Source organism: Streptopelia decaocto (genome assembly GCF_964273445.1).
Source record: "Streptopelia decaocto genome assembly, chromosome: 5".
Lineage (NCBI taxonomy): Eukaryota > Metazoa > Chordata > Aves > Columbiformes > Columbidae > Streptopelia > Streptopelia decaocto.
The window spans coordinates 26,595,578-26,611,002 of NC_138659.1; the positions used below are offsets into that span (position 1 = coordinate 26,595,578).

Consider the following 15,425-nt stretch of genomic DNA (forward strand, 5'->3'; position numbering starts at 1 on the left):
ATGTGGAGAGTTCAAAGATGACTGTGTTACCATTTTCTTGCCTATCTTACAGACTGGGGTCGCAGAAGTTTGCCTCATTTAGGAAGGCAGTTAGAGCAGACCTTGTGGTCGGTATAGTCTGTAACAATTAATATGGCGAATTTGCCCTGAGGTGTTTTGCCGGGTCAGGATTTAAATAATATGCCTGAGGTCTTAGAGGTCTGTGGCAGAGCTGGGAAGTTAGTCTAGACCTTTGTGGGCCCTAGTTTGGCTGAAGGGACTAGCAGCACCCTCTGGAACACAGGCAAAGCTGCAGCTTTTTGCTGCCAGAGGGGTTGATGCCAAAGGGCGAAGAGGCCTCTGTGTGGCCTGATCCACACATGCTCTTGTAACAAATTGTGTTCCGTGGAGGTTGTGTGACTTGGTATCTGTCACTGGTGTTGGCCTCAGACTTGCAAAGGTGATCTTGGTTTGCTTTCCCAGTCTAGCACACCCATGTAGAGAAGACTAGAGATAATCCAGTTTTTCTGTGTGTATCCACAGAGTCTTATCAATGGAGAGCCTAAAAAAAGCAACACGGAGGAACTTCCAAACTTCCCTTGCAGCAAAAAGTCCTGATGAGGCATGAAACCCCCTTCCCTCCCCCCCCCCCTTTTTTTTTTCCCCCTCCTTTCATTATGTTGTGGTTAGATTGAATCTTCTTTCAAGATTTCAACACAGAAATAATGTTTGTTCTATTGGAGTTGACAGGCAAGAACTAGCTTTTGTGGTTCTTAAACTCCTCAGGTTCATTTTAGCTTTTAATCATCTACCAGAACTGATTCTTGCCTTGTATAATTAGGCCCCTTGTGTTTCATGTTCCCACAGCTGTGGAATTCACCCACTGCTGCCAAGCAGGATTCCAGAATTCAGGCTTTCATTTATGGATAGCATATGGAAAAGGGCACCTATTTCTTCAAAACTGTTAAGACCATGATTAAAATCCTAGCAGTTGCAATGACCAAAATCCCCTACAAAAATATAAAATGAGTTTAAGGTGGAAAAGTGCGGTCTCCTGAACCACTGGTTTAAAGGGAAAGGTGCTCCATTAATCCGATGAGCCTCTACTTTTTGTGTTGTAGAGGGTGTTAGCACTATATAAAGATTAAAAAAATATGGTGCATATTTTTAACTGTTTAAATTTCATAGAATGGCAGAATAGTTTGGGTTGGAAGGGACCTTCAAAGGTCATGTAGTCCAACCAAACTGATATTCTTCATTGCACAGCCCTGAAGCAGTCTGCAGTAACATGATACATAGTCCCATACACAGTCCCACTCGGGTAGAAGGTTGATGTGAACTAAAGAGCTGGTTTCATTTGCTTGCTGGTAGATAATTGCATCTGCAGGCCTATCTGCAGAGGATTTGGCTTCCCCTGAGAAATGAGCTAGGAATTAGTTTCCTCTATTGGAAAAGCTTTCTGGATTATGAAGACACTCAGCCGGGCAGAGAAGTAGTAGAAGACCAAAAGGTGATGTTCCTTAGGCTACCTGGTTGGTAAGGAAAAGCCCCCTGGAGATACTACCAGGAGGAACTGGAAGTGCAAGCCCTGCATTAGACAGAATTGAGTCCTGGTTGAGATGTTCTTGTTCCAAACAAGAGGCGTGTGATAACCCTGAGAGAAGGCAGTTCAGAGATCCTAAATGTGGTGCAGTAAGGGCAGCATCAACTACTCTTTCACTCTTAGTTTATTCCAATTATTTTACTCTTAGCTACCCTTTTACACTTGAGCTTATCTCAGCTTATTTCTCAGTTGAACAGAATTGTTTGCTGAGGCTCTCCCTGGCCACAGGGGACATATTTGGCAGTTAATCACTTTCATGCATTTTAGCTCTGCAGATAACTCTCACGTTTCCTTGCCCAGGGTGTGAAATCTATCTCAGTATCTGCTGATTCAGATAAAAACTTCAGATTCTCACTGGTTTATTTTTAGTTGCAAAAAGATAATGTTAGTCTTAGATAATTATGTTTCATTTAATTCACCTGAAACTATATGCAGTTTCCATATCTTCTGCATGAGAGTATTGAAAACCTTTAATCCATAACCCAAAGCCATACATATATATATTTCTCTGATGTTGATGACATTGCTTTGGCTGTTGTAGGAATTAGTGAAAGACTTCCACAGCTGTAAAGAAAGGAGGTTAATCATACACAAGTGACTGCCTGCTCTAGGGCATTTGGAAAGAGAACCATGCAGGTTTTCTATTATTTCCAATGAAATGCAAATGAGGAAAGAAATAAAAATAGGTGGACATTCGTGTTTGGTATGATCCTTGTTGCTCAATAATTAAACTAATAGCTGTATGAAGTAGCATAACATGCTAGGAGTAGGTAGGAGTATTCTGAGTGACCAAATCAGAATTCCAGGTGGTCTAAAACTGATGGGATGAGACTTGGTACAGAAATTATAAATACAAATAGGGGCTGGGGGAGTGATCAGTTAGGCAGTCAGATGAGGGTGATAAAGTGATGTTATAGTGCACGAGAGGAAGAACAAAATGCTTCTTACCACTGTGATGCTTCATATGTTACCAGGAATGGTGACTATCAGAGATAGGCTATTTTTCTACTGGTTTGGGTATGCTCTGAGGCTGCAGTTTGGAGAAGTGTCCTCAGTTCTGGATGATAAGCTTTGAGAAGGATGTGGGCAAACTGGAAGGATTGTAGAAGCTTGCAGTAACAGTGCTGCAGTTACAGAAGTATGATGATGAGCAAGGTTAAAACGAAAGTGTATTTAGTCACGTAAGTAAGGGACAAATGTTAAAATTCTTCAAAGGGTGATTTAAAGATACTTTTTTTGCCTGTTCACAGAACGTATGTCAAGACAAGAGTTACCTCTGGCTTTTCTAAAATGCATTTGGCATGCCAGTATACTTATTAAAAACACTTAATAATTTTCTGTTCTTTGTTTTGAAATATACTGCACTTGCTTTTTTTCTAATCCCTTAACTGATCTCTTCTTCCTTTAATACAAATAGCTTAAGTAGAAGCTGCTATCTAGATTGTTAGCTCCAATTTCTCTGACATAAGATACTTTCTAAACAGAAATCTGATTTGGAGCCAGACTAAAAACACACATGGTTGTAGGCTGGGAATTTGTTTTCAAGTTGAAGGTCTGTACAGCAGAAAGTTATCAGTTAGAAGAACCGGTCTGATTCAGACTTGTGATACTGTTCTTGTATTGAGTTTTAGCCTCAACTGTTTTGATTTTCTACCATCAGGGTCTTCCAGGTCCTCCAGGTTTACCTGGTCCATCAGGAAAGAGAGGTCCTCGGGTGAGTAAAACAGCTATGTTCTACTTTAGGTCTAGGCAGATCACCAGTAATCAAACTGGAGTTTGCATCATTTTGTTTTTCTCAACTTTATTGGTATGTTTGGCGATTACAAAAGTGTATGATTCTTAATACTTAGCAGATAGGTTAAAGTAAGGCAAAGCAAAGTTTTGTTTCTGCAGCATAGTTAATTCCATGTATGAGTGTGCACATAGAGCATTGTTACATTTGTACCTAGCTTTTGCTGCTTGCAATATTAACTGTTAGTTTTTCCATGCTGCTCCCACTTGCTCCAACCTAAGGTCACATGCATTTGTTTTTGGAATGAGGGGGAGTGAGCAATGCATGCCACCACCACAGAGGAGCAGGCGGTGGATACAAAATTAACTGCTGCAAGACAGAGTGGGGGGAAAATACCTGTCCCCAAAATCTGTTTTAGTCTCTTGTGTTACAGCAGCTTAATAAAAGAGGTGATAGTTATGTGGGTAATTTGCCAAAGAAATGAGCTACAGTAGCAAATGCTGATTTACGCTGTGTGGCTGGGCACACCCCAGCGTGAGCAGGGACAGAGCCTTGCCCTGTGCCAGGGGACACAGTGCGGGATGGGCAGCACTGAGCAGAAATCTGTGCCCAGCTGCCAAGAGCCTGGCAGAAGCCTGCACCGCTGCAAGGGCTAGCTGCCAGCCCAAAAGAGGTGAATCCTCTCTGGTGAATCTGTGTTTGCACAATCGTGCACTAGAAATAAATATATACATACACACGTGATCAAGCAGTCCCCAAGGTTGTGGTTTGATTTGTAGAGTTTTAGGGGAAGGCTGGCTGGAGGGAACAGGTTAGCATTCATTGTGTAGAAGGTTTTTGGGCCGTGGTATTTGGGGATGTAAGTGGTGACGGCTGGAGTGCACTTGGCTGGGCAACTTGCAAGAGGCGGATAAGGGAGTAGTTTGTATGAAGGATCAGCAGAAGTGTGGGGGGAGTTTTCACTCAGTCTTTGGGGAACATTTGAACTGGCTGGGTAGGAAAGTGCACTGGTCAAAGGGGCTGAAAACCAAACAGGTGCTTTAGAGCACTTGGAGATAAGGGGGTAGACAAGACACACTGAAAAGTATGAAATAAAAAGCATTCCTTTGAATCCATATCTTCCTGACTTCTTGGGTCCTTTTTTCAAACTCTCTTTTTGCATAAGAGCTGACAGATTCTACAACTTTGCTTTTTATGTTGCAAAGTGCCTCTGTTGAGGACACGTATTGCAGGCAGGATTCACATACCCAGGTAGATCCTTAAAAGTGCAAAGTTGTCTTTAGTTTAGAGGAGGCTGCCCATGTGTCTAAAGCCATGCCTGTTGCTGAGATCTCTTACCTTTCTCAGGTTGTTTTGTTTGGTTTTGTTTTTTCAAGTGTAGGGTTCCTAAGAGAATGGTTCTCTCCTGTGTGAGTTTTCTAGATTATTGAGTGGGATGTGCTTTCTGATGTAAACGACAGCTTGCAATAGGGTGCCTGAAAAAGCGTGGGAATGTCCAAGGTGAATATTCACCAGTAATTCTGAGCTTAAAATACATATTTATATGGGCCAAGAAAACCTATAAAACTATTTGATCAAAGAAATATTTTTCAAATTCCAATGCTCTTTAGTTTGCAGAATCCTGATAAATTCAAGCAAATACAGCTAGTGAAGTTACATGGTATGATAGAGGGTTTTTTTTAAGCCAAAAAACACACAAAGTCCTGTTGATGCAAAGTTCATCTCCATATCTACCAATCTACCCTGTGACTTTCATCTTCCTTCACATGAGCTGCCATTTGTGATCCTGAAACTTGATTTGCGGTGTCGAAGGGATGCAGCAGAGTGCAGAGCCGTGTTTCCTCAGCCTTCTTCAGGGTCTCTTGGGTGTGTGTCCAAACCCGATCCTGACAGAGTTTCACAGGTATTGGACACTTTGGACGTGGTATCAATGCCTGATTAATGGTTAGAGATTTCCATTAAAAACTAGTTTTGATCTAGTTTTATGTCAGAGAAGTCCACATCTGACAGTTAAGGTTTTTTAAGTTCCTTGGCTTGATCCGAGTTTTTCATAATGGAATTTCAGCAATTTCAGAATGATCAGTGATGAAATTCCCCCAATGCCTCTCTGTTCACAAAGATACTTTTGCACCCCTGTGTTGCAGCACCATGCCCCAAAATGATAATGTTGCAAGCAGCAAAAGCTGGGAGCCAGTTCAGCACTGCAGCTGTGTTGGCACCTAGTATTCATTTACTTTCTCCTAAAATCCCTGAGAGCATCTCCAGGGTTGCCAGTGTGCAAATTAATCTCTCAAACAGCACATGGCATGAGCATTTCTGTGGAGTTATGTCAACTTTGTCTTTGGTGATAATGAGCTCTTAACAGATACAGCCTTCAGTGGTACTGCAAGGTATAACCAGTAAATTCAGTCTCATGTGAGGAAAAGAAAAAACACTGAGTTTATTTGCTGTAAGATCACTGAATATGTGAAAAAGCTGAAAAGGATTCTTGTTATTTTTGGTATTTGGATTAATTGTTTGGGTGGAATTTTGGCCTTAGTGAATTCAACAAAATCTCTGTTGCTGACTTACCAGGGGGAGGCTTTCACCAATTTGCTCCTTCAGTGTTTGGAAGATGAATAACTGCTGACAGCCACTGGAACAAGTATTTTCCCTAATGTACAGTTTGTCAAGGAGTGAAGATTGCTGAGTGTATTGCAGGAACAGAAACTTACCCAGGAAGGAGTAGATAGTCCCAACAGTCTGTTCTGTTCCTGGAATGGTTAAGTTTGACTCTTTTAGTACCAAGCCCATTTTCTACACTGGCTGTGGGAGAATTGGCTTGGTGAGGGGGGTTTTATCTGTGATTTGTTTAGAGATGACGGAATTTGTTGCTTTGAGTCATCTTTTAAGTCAGTGAGAACTGATCCACTTCCTTCTCTTTGCACTGTATAGGTGGGTACCTCAGAATGGGCTGGGTGTTTTTTTGTTTTTTTTTTTCCTTTCTATTTTTCTGATTTTTATACACCACCTCCAAGTTTTGTAGCTGGAGAGCAACATTGCAGTGACTATGTGCCAAATACCTGTTAAGAGTTACTCGGGAAGACAACAGAAACAGGGATTTTTAAAAGAAAGGGAAGCACTCAACTTCACTCTTTATTTTTTAGGAAGCTGTGAGTGTTCCATTTCTTGAGAATGCTTTGAAAATCCCAACCAGTGCTTCTAAAAGCAACAGTGATGCAGTAAAATGATTCTCTGCAAACTGTTCACATTTGTTCAGTGGAGTACTGGATAATCCCACTCTTTTTATTTTTTTGTTTTTATAGGGTATTCCAGGACCACATGGTAATCCAGGTTTGCCAGGATTGCCAGGTCCAAAGGTGAGTTAATTTATCCATGTTGCCATGTAAAGACATGAATTTCTTACTGACTTTTTGGAAGCCCCAAAATGTTTCCTGTAAAAGAAGCAATTGTCCTCCTTTGGTTTACAGATGGAGACTGTTACTGTAAACATATTTTAAGTAAATGTAATCAATTAAATTGAACTTCAAATCAAAACAAAATATCAGTTTATTCAGGGGAAAAAGAAAAAAACCAAGACAAACAAAAAAAGCTGTGTGTGCAGAATGATGATCTGGAAACTCTTATCTGTGCAAGTAGTCTGTACTTCCCAAAAGAGCTCCTGTAAATCAGCTTGGCCTTTTTGATAAACTGGAGTTTAAGTGAGAATAAATATTTAATTGCTTTAACCTTTTGCCTTGCTATTTTTTTTAAGAAAAAAAAATAGTGTCATTCTCTAGAAATTCCTTTCTTTTTTTGTCAGTGCCAAACCTTTGATATTTAAATATTCTAGTATTTCAGACGTTATCACTTGATTAATATGCTAGAATAATTTTCTAGAAGATTTATGGATGTGATATTTGAAACCAAAGCAAAAATACTACACTGAAGCCCAAATAAAATCATCATCATAGATCCTTCAAAGTTGGGTAGCACAGACTCTTTAAATAGATTTGACAGATCGTGCAGTCGCAGAATGCCTTCAGCTCATATTTAGTTTGAACAATTTGATGGATATGTTAGGAAAAAAACAGCAGCAAGCAATGATTTGGTTTCATACGATTCCTAATGGCAGGAATCTGACCTGTCATGACAGGTGTTAAAAACTGCTTGAGGACATAAAAATAAGTATCATAAAGCTTTCAGTGTCAAACACTGTAAAGCCAAGTGACTCTATTTGCTGTGTGTGCTTTTGTTATTATCTCCTTATATAGGAACAGATAAACTTAGAGATTCATAATTAATTTTTGCAATATTTATGCTGGCTGTATAATAGAATACATTGCTAGAGAAAAATAATTGTAACCAGTTACTCCCAGGATTTATTTTTAGAATGTATTTTTGCCCTCCATGGGATCATAATTCTGATCCATTCTGTAGCTGTCCTCACGATTTTAAGAACAGAAGGAATTGTATTTATGTGTGTATTACCTATATACATTTTATATATACATAAAATATATATGTATGCATTACTAGGTACTTAGAGATCTGTTTAATTTCTCTTACACTATAAATTATCCTTTCAATACAAGTATCTTCTGAAACACTTTTCTTTTATTTAAAAATTAGCTAGGTGCTCACCAAATTTTGGTCATGAACATCCAGCTGACCCACACTGATTATATAAGCCGAAATGAAACACACTTTTGTTTGATGTGAAAACATTGTGGACAAGTTACAACAATTTTCTGGCAGTAAATTAATGTGGAATTATATTCTGCCTTTGAGACGCTTATGTTTTATCCTCCTGTGCTGAAGCATCCCTTATGGAACAACATTAGCTCATATCCTTACAGTATAGAATAGTGCAGCCTTGAGCACATGCCAGCACTTCCAACTGACAGCTGATATCTTCAGCATTTAATTCCTGATAAACTGTTGTTCACAGAATCACAGAATATTAGGGATTGGAAGGGACCTCAAAAGCTCATCCAGTCCAATCCCCCTGCCGGAGCAGGAACACCCAGATGAGGTTACACAGGAAGGTGTCCAGGCGGGTTTTGAATGTCTCCAGAGTAGGAGACTCCACAGCCTCCCTGGGCAGCCTGTTCCAGTGTCTGTCACCCTCACTGAGAAGAAGTTTCTTCTCAAATTGAAGTGGAACCTCTTGTGTTCCAGTTTGAACCCGTTACCCCTTGTCCTACTGTCACCGAGAAGAGCCTGGCTCCATCCTTGTGGCACTTACCCTTTATATAAACATTAATGAGGTCACCCCTCAGTCTCATCTTCTCCAAACTAAAGAGACCCAGCTCCTTCAGCCTTTCTTCATAAGGGAGATGCTCCACTCCCTTAATCATCTTTGTTGCCCTGCGCTGGACCCTCTGCAGCAGTTCCCTGTCCTCTGGAACTGAGGGGCCCAGAACTGGACACAATATTCCAGGTGTGGTCTCACCAGGGCAGAGCAGAGAGAAAGGAGAACCTCTCTGACCTACTGCCCACCCCCCTTCTAATCCACCTCAGGATGCCATTGGCCTTCTTGGCCACAAGGGCACAGTGCTGGCTCATGGTCATCCTGCTGTCCACCAGGACCCTCAGGTCCCTTTCCCCTACACTGGCTGATGGGTGTTTTTAAAGTTATTTAAAAGTATCCATTAGCTTTGGCTGTGTTCCTGGAGCTCTGAAAAACTGACTAGTTAAAAAAAATCTAGCTTGTGGATTCTACCACTGTTCTAACTACACTGTGGTGATGTTAAATAGATTAAATAATGAAGTTCTCTATTTTATCCACATCTTGACCTCTGTGACATGTTAATCAACAACTGAAGGTTGCACATAACCATGGCTGTTTGTTTTTTAGATTAAAAATAATGAGGAATTAATATGCTTATAAGGGAAAGGAAAGGTGATGGGTAAGTTAATTGGAAGGCCTGTTTTTTTAACTAACCAAGAGCTGATCAGAGTTTTATTACAACTCTTAGTTTAATATGCTTGTGTTGGCAAATGGAAGCAGATGATAGACTGGAGTTCTTCAAGGAATATAACTATGTACCTTCCAGCTGGGAAATACTTGGATAACTCCTGCCATGCTGAAGAATGGTGATGTCTATAACCTGACCAATCAATTTAACACAACAGATTCGTTTTGCCATATTTCCTGGCTCTATCTAGTATTCAACAGACTTAGTTTCTCATGTGGGCTCACACATATGAATCTAAACTGCAGAGGGAAGGGTAACCCCTGATCTGCAGTGCTGTACCTCGCAGGAGGATCAGGCCCCATTGCGTTTCCAGCAAGAACCACAACTATTTTGAGTGTGCAACGGCTGATGGCCAGGAAGCCTCCCACTGTCTATCTTATACATCCTTCTGAGCATTCAGCATCGCAGGTTGTGCTGGAAATGTCTAAACAGCTGTTTTTCGCAAATTTAGCTCCCTTTCAATGAAGGGCATGTATCATCTTTAATCTAGCGCTGCTGTGGTACAACTTTAATTGTAACATTTATTCTCTTGGCTACATAAAATGTATTTTTTGAGTAGGAAGAGTTGATCTTGATGCTTTTGAGTAACACTGGGTGTTTCTCTACAGCTTTGAAATCCAGAACACTGTTGTAGCCTGTCCCATTTATATGAACAGGTCAATGAGATGTTAGAGTGCCTGGTTCCATGTATATTATTTAAATGTCTCTTCCCTGGTGATATTAATGAGGTTAATTTCTCTGCCACAGGGCCCTAAAGGAGACCCAGGAGTCTCTCCAGGACGGGCAAAGCGTGGAGAAAAGGTAATATTTTCTTAATTACAGAAAAATGTTTTGCCTGTCCTATGCTTTTGTTGAAGTCATGTTTAATATTCAGATAAGTTAAAACAGTACAATGGTTTGTATTTACTGTGCTGCTGGTGTATTTTGACGCTTAATTGTGTGCAACTGGCCAGTACAGACACAGGTGAGATAAGGAACCAAAGAAAAATTAGAAATTATATTAAAAGCTGAAACTTAAATTACATATTTGATTTAACATATTAAAAGAAATACTCTGAGAACAATAAAATTGAGTTCTATTCACACTGGTATAACGAAGCACAGATTCCAGTTTTCTTTAGTACCTTGCATTAGTACAGAAAGATGTGTAAGACAGAATTTAGCGATGACAAGTGCACACATCATTGTATGTATGTTGTTTTGTATTTAACCACTTCTTTTAAGAGTCTTGATGCTAAGATTTGTCATTTCACTTCAGAGTCTTTTCCTGCTAGTTCCTCCTAAGCTGCTTTAGCCAAACCAGCAGTTGCACTCTCAGCCCAAAATATTTAAGTAAAAATATTTGAAATGGTTCTTCGTAGAAGCTGCGGGCTTGAAAGCTTGTGATTATTTAATTTTTGTATTGTAAACCTACTGATTATGTATGAAACTTTAAATCAGTGTGATAATGCAAAAAATGTAATTGCATGTTTGCACTCTAATGTGCTAGCTTAGACTATATCTTTGAGAATATCTTATGCTAAGTTTTATTAAGAGCATTTCATAGAATCATTTTGGTTGGAAAAGAACCTGAAGGTCATCAAGTCCAACCGTAACCTAACTCTGGCACTCAACCATGTCCCTAAGAACATCGTCTATGTGACTTTTAAAGCCCTCCAGGGATGGTGACTCCACCACTTTCCTGGGTAGCCAGTTCCAATGCCTGGCAACCCTTTCAAAGCAAACATTTTTGTTAAACCCCGAAATTCAAAAATATATATTTTCAATGTTAGAGGGATGCTGAGTAAAATTCAGAGATGTCTGTTGATGCACTAATAAGAAATTGAAGTGCAGCTTTTGTAGAAATAGCAACATTATTTTAAGCTAACCAGCTTTTGCTCTTGGCAATCTAATCATAGTCTTGTGAACTATACACAGAACAGTCTAGAGACCACTGATGTATATGTATGACCTACACTTAAGTACCTATAGAATGCATCTATAGTCCAAAAATAAGGGATTGATAAAAATATTTATAGTTCTCAGTATTTTGGATTCTTAATTCTTCACCCAAGTCAAATTTGCTCACCCTAGGTAATTAACCTGTTTTAATTTGCTAATTCCAGGATCCAACCCTTGACTCATTGCATTTGAATTTGGGCAGTAATCCTGAATGAGTGAGTTTCTTCCCTGTTAGTCCTGAGTAAGGAAAAGAGAACTGGAACAATCTTCCCTGCTCCCCCAACTAAAACAACCATAAGAAAATACATCTTTTTCCAGCTTCCTAGCATTTGAGATGCTCTAATTCTTATGTATACCATCATGGAGCTGCAGCATTTAAAGAACTTGAATGAGTATGGCCATATGCCACCTTAACACCTCTATCTACATGCACCTTTAATTTTGTCTCTTACACAGATCAGATTTACACCATGTTTTATGCAGCAGGTACCATAATGGTGACCCACTTCCTGGTTGAGGATTGTTGCTGTGACAGTAATACAAACAATAAACAGTAATAGTTTAAAATCTATATTATTTTGAAGTGAAACCACTCACTTCTGAGGGAGAGGTTCCTTCAAGAATTGTATAGCTTCTTTACTCTCATTTACCTTGGCTAGAAACAAATGTTGTGAGGTTGTGAACTAACTTGGTTGCAGCCATGGCTTAGCTATGTTGTATGAAGTAGGAGAATGCCCGTTGCACCAGGTGGCTGCAATTGAGGAACCGTTGCCTTTTCAGTTTTCTTCCTGTAAAAAAAAAAAAATACATCTATGCCTGATAAAGCACCATTAGCTACGTCTTCCTACCAGGGAATGAAGAATGCGGAGGAGATACGAAGTCCTACATGCTATATAGTCCTGTCGTATTCTAATGAAACATGATGATTCTGGATGTTTTTGTTGTACAGGGTGATCCAGGTCCCATAGGATTTCCAGGCCCACCTGGGATCAAAGGCCAGAAGGTAAGATTCTGTTTCCAGTTTCAGGTAACCCTCCCTGTCTAAAATCCGTGGCCATCAGGTGGATGTCTGGTGGTCAAGAGGCAATGGAAGGGCTCTAGGCTTGCTGTTGGCACTGTGGCTATCTACTGTGTCAGGCACGAGGAGCAACAGCGCAAAACCTGCCCTTGTAACTAAACTAAGTGACATCACGGCAACAGAATGTAAATCACAGCTGCTTAGGTTGGTATCCTTCAAAAGGCATGGCATGGTCCTGCTCAAATAGAATAGGTACTAGGGAAGACAGGCTGGCCTGCAAGATACAGCCATTTTAAAATCAATTGTATTCAATTTTCAGTAATACCTTTTTCATTTCTTTTTCTACATTGTTTATTTTGTAGTATGGAAAGAGCTCCATGGGATCACATGCTCTGTGTTTCTGCATTGAATGATATGCTTTTTTCCAAATGTGTGCCAGAATTCCTAAACTAGAACTCAGGTGGAATAAGTTCCAATTTTGGATACTACATAGTGTTGTTTTGTTTTTTCTTAATATGAGAAATGTCAGATGCCACACACTGCATTTAGGAACTATGTCCAAATTATGACATTCCTATGTACAAAGGAAAGCATAAGGCAGATGGGTAGTTTTGGAAAGGGAACCTGAAGGATGTCAATAGAGGAAATGAGATAACCTTAAGAAACTGAGCACAGAACAGTGAGGGAGTGAATATAGTTTATGTGGAAGGAGAGGTTGACTGATGTAAGTCCAGTAGGCTGCTCTAGTCAGATGGTGACAAACTGGCCAAGTGGCAAAAATCAGCAAGAAAGCTGGGGGGGGGAAACAACTGTTAAGTGCTTTCTTTGCAGAAGATGGTTTGGTGTTGTAAGTGTAACAGAAAAACATGGAGAACAGATACCACAGCAGAATTTTTTAGTAGTATGTAACACTAAAGGCAGCAGTAAAGTGCCAATCAGAAAGGATGGAATGCTACAAAGGTAGGTCCTGGTATTTTTTGCCTTAAGTTTTGACATCTGGAGAATGAATTAATTAAAGGAATTAACTGCTTGCCTGCTATTGAGATTAAAGAAAAATATAATTGCAACAAAAATTTATATTCAGTTTTATGTTTTCAGATGGCTTCATTCAACATTGTCTTGAGCTTAAAGTGCGTGACTTTTTTAAAGTGTAGTCATTCATTTCTAGAATTGATTAAAACATAGTGAAAATGTGACCAGAAAAGGCAGCTATCACTGAATTAGCACCAGGAGGAGTATGGGAATTTATTTTGCCAAATTATATGGACCACGGTTCTGTGGACTGAGAACATGCAAAGCTGAGACAAGAATTTGCATCTCTCTGCTGAGAGTTAACCTACAAGCCTGGACACTGATAGGTTTTGTCACCACTGATCTCGGGCCACCTTGAGATACGCCAAGTATTGTTCTTTCTTATTTCATTGGGTTTATAGTTTCGTTCTGAAAACAAATTTGTTTTTGTTTTAAAAGTTTTTAGATGGGAAGCAGCTGTCACTTATTCTGGATGATGAGACTGACATTTGGGGGCAAGGAAATTAAAATCTTATGGCCGTTATGCTCTCTTCCTGCCACAAGAATTCATTCCTTATCTGAGGGTTAGACACTCTGTGGAGAATCGTGCTCAGTTGATCACTTGAAATTTTACTCTCTGTTTCCATGTTGTACACATCAGACACTAACTAGAACCATGTTTAAGATGACTTTTGCTTGACCCAGATTGAAAGAATACCAGCTTTTGAACAGCACTGTACCTACGAACAGTTAAAAGTATTTTAAGCTTCATTTTTTTTAATGACAAGCCCACAATTTGTTGTTTTAAATAACTGATCTTTAGTTACTGCTTTTCAATATACATAAATAGGTTATCTCATTGTGATCTCAGAAATTATTTTCAAAGGAACACGAGCACAAGTAGCTGTGAAGTAAACCAGCTACAGGAAAAACCTGCAGAAAAAATCAAGTACTTCCATTTTTGTTTTGTACCCCAGTACTACTGGGCAAATGCTATAATGTTGAATAAATAGCATATTTCCAATATTCTTTCTTATCCAGGTAAAAAGGAAGATAAAATCCTACATAAGAGTCAATGGTGTCCCAAATTCTATTTGATTTTGACAGTCAGCTTGTGTTAACTAAGTAGTTTCTAAACTGTGGGATATTTGATAGCAAATAGAAACTGTAATGTGCTTCCAAATTTTTAATAGTGTAATACGAATCTATGTTCATTTCATGGGAGTTACTTTTTGTGATATTGACTTTTGTCTGTGTTTTCTTGAAAGACCTAGAAATTTGAGAGTTTTTCTTGGTGAAATTTATAATCCATTTCCTATGGAGTGGAGTGATGGCTTTGGAGAGCTGAAGAGGAGGGTGCACTGCAGTGTCTGCTGCCCTCCGTGGGTTGTGATTGCCCCACTCCAGGGTCACTGTGGTTGTGGAGGAAACTGCATTTAACAAGTATTCCCAATCAGAATTTGCCTGCTTCTGAACTTCTTGGTGGAATGTTATCTGATGCTCACACAAAAACATGTGTTGTGGAAGTTTGAGGCAAGTGTGCATACGATTTCCACTTTTTTTTTTTTGAGAAGAGTGACTTTGAGAAGCCATATTCTATGAACTTTTGGTTCTGATTTTCTGAATATCTGAAATTATGTTAGGAGAGTTTATTGGAAAAAATAATTTACCCCCCCAAAAAAAAGATTTTGAAGCTCTTAATGCAACAGAGCAGCACTAATAAACTACTGTTTTGGATTGGAACTATAGAATTATGTATTTCCTTTTATAAATCTGAGAATCTCATTTTTTTTTAGTGAGACAGTAAAACAAACGTATGCTAATAATCAGGACTCTGGGAACAGATTATTGTGATTGACTTTATTTTTCATTACATACCATATGTTGGAGTATGCATCCTTGTGGTTGCATATAAAATATGACATATTTCTCGTGCCTGTAACACACTCTGTAAAAAGCCAGGGAAGGGCTCCAAATTCATTTTAGTGCAAGAACAGAAAATTGCATGTTTATGAAGTGTTTAGAGGCTGGTTTCTTTCAGGCATCTTTCGAAGCAGAGGAGCAACAGCAGGAGATGAGGGTTAGAGTGCTGTTTCCAGAGCAGTTACCAATCTCTTATCTGGAGCTGTCTTGACAGGGCTAGCTTTAAATCAGCACTCAAATCTTTCCTTATATAAGTCC

The 15,425-nt window shown here is 39.4% G+C and overlaps 1 protein-coding gene across 7 annotated transcripts in view; it reads left to right on the forward strand.

Moving 5' to 3' along the window:
- The window catches only part of COL24A1 (collagen type XXIV alpha 1 chain), a 136,832-nt gene that overhangs the window by 15,709 nt on the left and 105,698 nt on the right, over positions 1 to 15,425 (forward strand). For 5 of the 7 annotated variants that reach the window (XM_082053507.1, XM_082053512.1, XM_082053509.1 and 2 more), the window contains exons 4-7: positions 3,243 to 3,296; positions 6,620 to 6,673; positions 10,022 to 10,075; positions 12,165 to 12,218. In XM_082053507.1, the coding sequence (XP_081909633.1) occupies positions 3,243 to 3,296; positions 6,620 to 6,673; positions 10,022 to 10,075; positions 12,165 to 12,218 (216 nt within the window). The remainder of the gene's footprint in view (positions 1 to 3,242; positions 3,297 to 6,619; positions 6,674 to 10,021; positions 10,076 to 12,164; positions 12,219 to 15,425) is intronic. The other 2 variants (XM_082053510.1, XM_082053513.1) reach the window with 2 other exon arrangements.